The 9,493-nt window shown below is 41.6% G+C and overlaps 1 protein-coding gene across 10 annotated transcripts in view; it reads right to left on the bottom strand.

The window, feature by feature from the left end:
- Positions 1 to 536: 536 nt before the first annotated feature.
- Positions 537 to 9,493, bottom strand: part of TASP1 (taspase 1) — a 155,353-nt gene continuing 146,396 nt past the window's right edge. For all 10 annotated transcript variants that reach the window (XM_045011800.1, XM_045011806.1, XM_045011803.1 and 7 more), the window contains one exon: positions 537 to 937. In XM_045011800.1, the coding sequence (XP_044867735.1) occupies positions 845 to 937 (93 nt within the window). In that variant the 3' untranslated portion in view covers positions 537 to 844. The remainder of the gene's footprint in view (positions 938 to 9,493) is intronic.

Below are 9,493 nucleotides of genomic sequence, written 5' to 3'. Positions count from 1 at the left end.
ACTATCAGATCTTTCAATAATAATACACATACTTAGCATACAGTAATATGCTCATTTATTTCTGTACCTTTTTCTTAAAATATATATTTAAACAAGAAACAAAGAATAGCATTGAATCTTTCCATAAACTTTGTTTTCTTATTTACATTGTAATATTCCATTATACACAAAGTAAAGACTGCATTACGGTACATTATCTTTATATAGCTTTTTTGTAATACATACAGCTTGAAGCTATGTAACATCTTAGCTTGGGAAGAGAGATACAACTTATATTATAAGACTATTTAAAAACAATTCTGGCCATAATTCTGCTCTAGATTGTTTCACTGAAACCATTCTTTGTCAAAGAAAAATGCCCCACATAGGGGATGAAGAAGCAGTGTTTAAGTCACCACTGGATCCACTTAAACTTAAAAGAAATGTACAAACCACAATCACTTTTGCATTACTACACAACTACCTCTGAGGCCCGTTACTTCCTAATTTAGAACACGAATGATAGTTACTATCACATCTTTCAATTAGTTTTTTTCTGTCGTTTTAGGGCATTATTTTTAAACTGTAAACAATGAAAATTTAAATGCAACATTAATCATACATTATCTTCACCTACACAACTAGGAAGAGTTCTGATTTGTTTGGGAGAAAAATGAGCATGCACACACCCCTTCACACAGAATGAGTATAAATAACAGCAGCACTTATCTCAAGTTATGGTGCATGTGGTTGCAATAAAGAGTATAAAATGAGAGAAAAATTCCCAACATCTGTTAAAACACAAAAGAGCGTATTGTACAAAACGTCATTCACATTCTCTGTACTAAGCTGAGGAGTAAGCTGTTCAGTTTGCTGGGGTCTCCAGCCGACAGACTCCTCCTTCGATTGCCACAGACTGCCCTGCCACAGCTCCAGGAGGAAGTCTCGAAATGTGAGTCTGTGGAAAAATTGTGAGAACTTTAGCAATTGTGGAAAAAAACGGAGAGAACTGAAAGCAGGTGGAATGGGTGGACACAAAGGAATCTTAAAAAGCCCAAAATGTTGATTGTTTAGTATGAACATATATACATGCAAATTACAACACAACTGAAAAAGCTGCAGACAAGGAACGTTTAGTATAAAGAGGACATTACTAGGAGGGGACATAGTAGACTTATGCAAAAGAATACATGCAGAGCAGGTAAATTGGGTGCTGCAGTTTACCCTACCTACTAAGTGAACAAAGTGACTTCAGTAAAGTTGACACAAAATTAAAACTGATAAAAAGAAAACACGTTTTTGCACAACACATAATTGATATGTGCAGCTCCATGACAGAAGGCATCATTAATGCCAAAAGTTTAGAGGATTAAAAAAGGGTTAGAACTTAGTATGTTTGTAGGACACAAACTCATGCTTCAAAGCTTAAAGCCAACTTTAACTGATGAAAAAGTCAGGATGAAATTTCTCCAATGTGCACTTCTTTGAGAGGAGTTACATTGCAAAGATGTTTTGAGGAAAAAAAATTTGGTCATGACAGTATTTTAGCGGGAAAGATCAAAACATCCATCTAATATACTCCTTTTGTATGAGCGTTTAGTTTGTCAGATTGCTAGATGGATTTAATACATTATTTTCTATTTATATTCCGGTAATGCTCAATGGCCCTAATGATATAGGAAGACACTATCCCTACCATTACTGGTTGTGAAACTACGCTAAAGGATATCTAAATATATTTTCCATATATTACTTTTCAATGTTAGTAATTGCCAAAGCTATCAAAGTGATATTATGAATGGAAGAGGAAGTGGCTTGATACACCATTCAGTTGTGGTCCAACTATGAAAAAATTTGAAAAACCTCTATCTTGAGTCATCCAGTCCTCCATTTCTGAAAAATATCTGTTTATTGGCTTTATATTGGCAAACACTGTTATTCATTATATCCAAAGGCATGTCTGAGCCCTATTGTGTGATAAGGAGTGGCACTGCTTCAGTTTGTTGTTTATCTATTGTTTTACCTTCGAGGGAGTCACGTAAAGCCTTATAAAGAACTTACAACTTGACACATACCATTCTTCACGTTTAATGGTGTCTAGTTACTCCTTTCCCCATGTGTTTATTGGGGTTATACAATTCACATTGCTCATAACAATAGCTTGACATAACGGTTATTTCTCCTCTTCACTCCATATTTGTTGTGCTCTATTTTGTAACTGCAGAAGATTTATTTTATTACAGTCTAATCTCCTACCAAGGAGGACAGATCTCTAAGTACTGAAGAAATTGCTTTATTTTCCTGTGCACACTTTGTTGTAAATGGGCAACGATAAAGACTTTACAGTACCAAACATGTATGTAAGCATATTCTGTCTTATTGCTAGTGCTGTGTTCCTGTTACATGTAACCCATCATTGTTTCCATATGTAGCACTGTTATACAATATCAGCATATATTTTAGTCCACATGGTGTTGATTTTGAAATATAATAATGCTACATATTGAAATAATGGTGGATTACATGTAGGGCCAGATGGCTAAAGCAGTGCTTGGTGCACTGGAAGCGGTGTCACAGCCAGCTTTCTACAACCTTTCCGCCCATCCCTCAACTCCAAGAGCTGCTGGTTTAGGCTCTGCTGTAACTTAAAAAAGCTTCACGGCTACTCTACGGTGTGTTCTACACTACAGGGTTAGGTCAACTTAAGCTGCCTTGCGTCAACCTAACCATGAAAGTGTCTACACTTAAATTTCATTTCCACCAATGTAGCTGTCCTGCTACATTGACTTAACTCCACCTTCACAAGTGGTGTAGAGTCAAGGTCGACCCAGTGTCAGCGCAGACACTGTGTTGCTTATGTTGACTGTTACTGGCTTTCAAGAGCCGCCCCACGATGCCCCACACTGACAGTACAATCGATAAAAATACTCCTGGGGAGGATGCGCACCACCAACGCAAGGAGCAAAGCGCAGACGCATAAGTGATGTAATTATTACAGGGGCTGTGTGCCAACGTAAGTTAGGGCAACTTAGGGCATGGCTACACTTGCAAGTTAGAGCGCATTAAAGCAGCCCCGGGCACCCTAACTCCCGACCCGTCCACACTGGAAATGCACTTAGAGCGCCTGGACTCTGCAGCAGGAGCGCTCCTGGTAATCCAACTCCATGAGAATCGTAACACTTGTTGCACCTTGGCTGAAATGCCCCAGCGTCAGTGTGAACGAGGTGTTGCATTACTGTGCTTTGATCAGCCTCTGGAAACATCCCATAATCCCCTTAAGTCAAGTGGCCACTCTTGTCATTGTTTTAGAATCAGCTGTAGGAATGCAGATATCCCCTTTCAAAGCTCCGTTTCTCACAGCCAGCATGCTTATCTGCTCCCAGACAGAGCAAGCCATTAGTGTGGAATGTTGCTTGCTGTGAGTGTGAGGGCTTGGCTACACTTGAGAGTTGCAGCGCTGGGAGTTTACAGCGCTGGTCATCCAGCTGTGTAGGAACAGCGCTGGTGTGTGGCCACACTCACAGCTACCAGCGCTGGTGTGTGGCCACATTTGCAGCGCTGTTGGGAGTGATGCACTATGGGCAGCTATCCCAGCGTTCAAGTGGCAGCAACGTGCTTTTCAAAAGAGGGGGGTGGGGTGGGGTGTAGTGTGACAGGGAGCGGGGGAGAGAGAGAGAGTGGATTTTTGGAGCCAACACTGTGTGTTAGCTTCCTGCCTTGCAAAATCAGAAAATGTTCCCGACCCCTTACTCTTAACTCTTAACTGCAAACAGCCTGCATCCAACGGACTCCCTTTCTCCCCTCTGCCCCCGCTGTTTCTCTGTCAAGCAAACACTCACTCCCTGCCTGCCTCATTCACAGGGGTTATCTCATTTGATTGTTCACAGTCAGGAACAGATTGATCACAGCAAACAGGAGCTGTGTTTGTTTTTTAGATAAGCAGCTCCCGGAGCACCGGAGCTCCGAGTTCATAACAAAACAAAGAGAGGCTGCATAACAAAACAAAGAGAGTAATTTAGTTAAAAGCATTCTGGGATATCTGCTAATGCCCTGGAGGCCAACAACAGCGCTAGTGTGTGTCCACACTTGATGAGCAGCGCTGGATCACCAGCGCTGCATTCGCTACACCCCAAGCAGACCAGGTGTTCAGCCAGCGCTGCAGCCAGGGAGTTGCAGCGCTGGATGTGCCTTGCAGGTGTGGACAGTTACTAAGTTGCAGCGCTGGAAAGCCTCCACCAGCGCTGCAACTCTCAAGTGTAGCCAAGCCCTGAGACAGAGAGGCGGGGGGGAGGTCTGAACTTACAAGACAGCACGCTGACACACTCTCAGCTCCCCAAAAACCCACTCTCTCTCCCCCCACATACACACAACACACTCCCTGTCACACTCCACCCCAGCCCCCACATCTGAAAAGCCCACTGCAGCCACTTGAACACTGGGATAGCTACCACAATGCACTGCTCTTTGTGGCATTGCAAGAGCTGCTAATGTGGCCATGCCAGTGCGCTTCCAGCTGAGTGTAAACACTCGGCAGCATTCTCCCTGCTGTGGTCTCCAAAGACTGTTTAACTCCCAGCGCTCTACATCTGCAAGTGTAGCCATGCCCTTCATTTTGTAGTGTAGACATGGACTGTATTGGATGGAAACAGCACTCCCAAGGGCTTAGGGTGGGTGAACAGTTACTGTTGTCCACGCTACACAGATTTTGTCAGTATAGCTGTGTCAGTAGTGCTCCCTGTGCAGATGCACTGTATGCTGACAGGAACTTTTCTGCCAGCATAACAACATCGCTTCCCTGAACAATGTTAGCTGCGCCAACAGAAGTACTCTTCTGTGAGCATAGCTGTGTCAACACTAGCAGTTTTGCCAGCATAGGTATGTCAGCTAAGGGGTGGTTTTTTTTCATACCCCTGACCAACATAGCTATGCTGACAAAACTTTATAGAGTAGCCCTCACATCACACTGCCAGAGAATCACCAGCACACACTGTTCCTGCAACACCCTCATCTATCCCATATGCTAGAAGTTAGGGAGGAGGATAGCAGTTTCCCTGGCTATTCTGCCACTCGGATTCCTCAGCTGTACTCTAAGGGCAGCTTTAATTTTTTTTGTGCCAGGACAAGGATCAGGTCTGTAATGCTCATGCAATACGATTATCTGTAGCGTATATTGAAGTTGCACAAACCAATACACTGGAGACAAAAGGCTGATCACTTAATTCTGGGAATTTTATTATTTCATAATAGTTAAATATATAACAGGTTCAGCTGATGAAATTTCATTGGCAGACGTTCTGGTATATTTTGCATTAGATGAAGGGACTTGGGCAAAAAATGTACACCTATTTTGTCACTAGTCTCATTATAAAATGGTGAGTTACATTTACTTTTAAAAAGTTGTATTTTTGAAGATTATAGGCTGGATTCTGCCAGTCTTCCAAGTGCTGAACTCTCAGTGCTAGTGCAAGCTTCAGGAGAAGACGACTTGCAGGATTTGGCTTTATTTCTCTAAAGAATACTGTTTCAATTGTGGGAAATGTCACTGGCATGACCCATCGGCCTCAAACTTGGGTCACAGGAACAGCTGTGCTTCAACTCCCCACTTGGGAGCCTGCTGACAACCCAGGACCCATGGAGCCCAGCCCCAGCTCGAGGCTCCACCTCTGATGTTCCATTGGTGGTGTCCCAGAGCAGTCAACCGGCCCGCTGGCCGTATTTAAGCCAGCAACAGGAACAGGAAACTGTCCGAACAACTGAGCTCCACTCTGCTCTGGACTGTGTGCCACCTACTCCTGTTCCCCCAGCTTGACTTCCTGGTGTCCTGACCTGGCTTGGCTCTTGACCTCTGACTTTTGGTTCTGATCTCTGGTTTGTCTCCTGCCTCTGAATCCCAGCCTACTCTTGACTCCCGGCTGTGGACTCTGACCACTAGGTCCGGTTGCCTACGACCAGGCCCTGACAGTCACTTTATAAAATAGAATGACTTGTAACTGCTCCACTGCTAGTGGAAGCTAGACTGTGAAAGCCTTATTTATGTTGTTGTGCACTTACTTGAGCCCATAGTCCCATTAATCTTAAAAGGTCCAAGGATTGCACAATTTAACACATAGTGAGGTGGTATGTTTTGAAAGTCAGTTGAGCAGAATGTTATTTAGAACCTTAACCACAATTCACTGTAAAGACATTCTCTATTCCAGGGTCACAGCCTCTTTTAATCCCCTCCTTGATAAGGCTATCCTGGTGTCTGCTCTCAGGTGGTCTTTTTTTCCAGTTAAATGACAGAATCAGATTTAATTAAAAATGTTTTTAAGGTTTTCATTTTACTGCTTCAACTTTGATCCTTAGCCCTCCTACGAGATATATGAGCATCTTTCTACTTTTAGAACAATTTTGGTCAAGATCATGATTTACCACTTCAAGAAGAGAGGGTTCCCTTCAAATCTCCTATGGTTCCCCTCAAATGCAACTGATAATTTTTGGAACTATTATTTCAGAGTTAAACTTCCATTTGTTTAAAAAGATTTATAAGAACAACTGGTAGAACCAAATTTGCAAAAGTCAAATCCTAGTGAAGTAAACAAAAAGGAGCATAAAACTGCTAAATTAAGTGTAAAAATGTAATAAGAAAAGCCAAAGAGGAGTTTGAAGAACGGCTAGCCAAAAACTCCAAAGGTAATAACAAAATGTTTTTAAGTACATCAGAAGCAGGAAGTCTGCTAAACAACCAGTGGGGCCCTTGGATGATCGAGATACAAAAGGAGCACTTAAAGACGATAAAGTCCTTGCGGAGAAACTAAACGAATTCTTTGCTTCAGTCTTCATGGCTGAGGATGTTAAGGAGATTCCCAAACTTGAGCCAGCTTTTGTAGGTGACAAATCTGAGGAACTGTCACAGATTGAAGTGTCACTAGAGGAGGTTTTGGAATTAATTGATAAACTTAACATTAACTAGTCACCGGGACCAGATGGCATTCACCCAAGAGTTCTGAAAGAACTCAAATGTGAAGTTGCAGAACTATTAACTAGGGTTTGTAACCTGGCCTTTAAATCGGCTTCTGTACCCAATGACTGGAAGATAGCTAATGTAATGCCAATATTTAAAAAGGGCTCTAGAGGTGATCCCAGAAATAACAGACCGGTAAGTCTAACGTCGGTACCGGGCAAATTAGTTGAAACAATAGTAAAGAATAAAATTGTCAGACACCTAGAAGAACATTATTGTTGGGCAAAAGTCAACATGGTTTCTGTAAAGGGAAATCGTGTCTTACTAATCTATTAGAGTTCTTTGAAGGGGTCAACAAACATGTGGACAAGGGGGATCCAGTGGACGTAGTGTACTTAGATGTCCAGAAAGCCTTTGACAAGGTCCCTCACCAAAGGCTCTTATGTAAATTAAGTTGTCATGGGATAAAAGGGAAGGTCCGTTCATGGATTGAGAACTGGTTAAAAGACAGGGAACAAAGGGTAGGAATAAATGGTAAATTCTCAGAATGGAGAGGGGTAACTAGTGGTATTCCCCAAGGGTCTGTCCTAGGACCAATCCTATTCAACTTATTCATAAATGATCTGGAGAAAGGGGTAAAAAGTGAGGTGGCAAAGTTTGCAGATGATACTAAACGGCTCAAGATAGTTAAGACCAAAGCAGACTGTGAAGAACTTCAAAAAGATCTCACAAAACTATATGATTGGGCAACAAAATGGCAATTGAAATTTAATGTGGATAAATGTAAAGTAATGCACATTGGAAAAAATAACCCCAACTATACATACAATATGATGGGGGTTAATTTAGCTACAACAAATCAGGAAAAAGATCTTGGAGTCATCATGGATAGTTCCCTGAAGACGTCTACGCAGTATGCAGAGGCGGTCAAAAAAGCAAACAGGATGTTAGGAATCATTAAAAGAGAGGATAGAGAATAAGAAGGAGAATATATTATTGCCCTTATATAAAATCGATGGTATGCCCACATCTTGAATACTGCATACAGATGTGGTCTCCTCATCTCAAAAAAGATATACTGGCACTAGAAAGGGTTCAGAGAAGGGCAACTAAAATGATTAGGGGTTTGGAACGGGTCCCATATGAGGAGAGATTAAAGAGGCTAGGACTCTTCAGCTTGGAAAAGAGGAGACTAAGGGGGGATATGATAGAGGTGTATAAAATCATGAGTGATGTGGAGAAAGTAGATAGGGAAAAGTTATTTACTTATTCCCATAATACAAGAACTAGGGGCCATCAAATGAAATTAATGGGCAGCAGGTTTAAAACAAATAAAAGGAAGTTCTTCTTCACACTTGTGGAACTCCTTGCCTGAGGAGGTTGTGAAGGCTAGGACTATAACAGTGTTTAAAAGGGAACTGGATAAATTCATGGAGGTTAAGTCCATTAATGGCTATTCACCAGAATGGGTAAGGAATGGTGTCCCCAGCCTCTGTCTGTCAGAGGGTGGGGATGGATGGCAGGAGAGAGATCACTTGATCATTACCTGTTAGGTTCACTCCCTCTGGGGCACCTGGCATTGACCACTATCGGTAGACAGGATACTGGGCTAGATGGACCATTGGTCTGACCCAGTATGGCTGTTCTTATGTTCTTAAATATCTTTTTCTAAGGTCTATTTAAAACCCCAAATAAAGTTACAGCCATCATGTAAAATCAATTTTCTTAGTAGTATGCAGTAACCGTCTTTACTCAGTAGAAGCATGCTACTGATCACGCAATATGATACCACAGTCAATGTGGCACAGTGGCCTAATCTGAATCAGACATCCATTATGAAGTGGACATGGTCAATCCAGAGTACACTACTGGAACAAAGAAACAGTACAGTATGAGGCATGGATGCCCACAGATTCTGCCAAATGGCACAGGGCAAATATTTTTTTACCAAAACAGAACCACCAAAATTTCTTAGGCCTGCAGTAGGACATTCATTTATTCATGATAAAGGCTTTGATTTTTGAGACGTGATTTTTCTAACTCAAATAAACTGTAGGCACAATAATAAAATTTGTGCTTTCCTGCTTACCCCACAAATCAGGTAAAGTTAGATGCCTGAATATACCCACAAATAACTGCATGTGAAAATCAGGAGGCTGGGTTGAGTTACATATTGAAAAATCACTCTAAATATACTTATTATTTCTGAAATAATGACAGCGACTAGCTGTTGAATATGAAACCTCAGTGAGTACAGTGGTTTGAGCATTGGCCTGCTAAACCCAGGGTTGTGAGTTCAATCCTTGAGGGGGCCATTTCAGGATTGGTCCTTCTTTGAGCAGGGGGTTGGACTAGATGATCTCTTGAGGTCCCTTCCAACCCTAATAATCTATGATTCTATGAAAGCTGCAAGAACACACAAGAAATATACATTAATGGGAAACTGGGTGCTAGGGGGAACAGATAGGATTAACATTTAAAAAAACACAAGATGTTTTAACAGATAATCAGTATATTTGTATCTCAAATGTGTTATTTAGACATAGGCACTCTACTCTACTTTTTGAATAT

The sequence above is a fragment of the Mauremys mutica genome, chromosome 3 (genome assembly GCF_020497125.1).
Source record: "Mauremys mutica isolate MM-2020 ecotype Southern chromosome 3, ASM2049712v1, whole genome shotgun sequence".
In the NCBI taxonomy this organism is placed as follows: domain Eukaryota; kingdom Metazoa; phylum Chordata; order Testudines; family Geoemydidae; genus Mauremys; species Mauremys mutica.
Note: the sequence above shows the minus strand (reverse complement) of the source record. Positions and strands in the feature narration are given on the sequence as shown.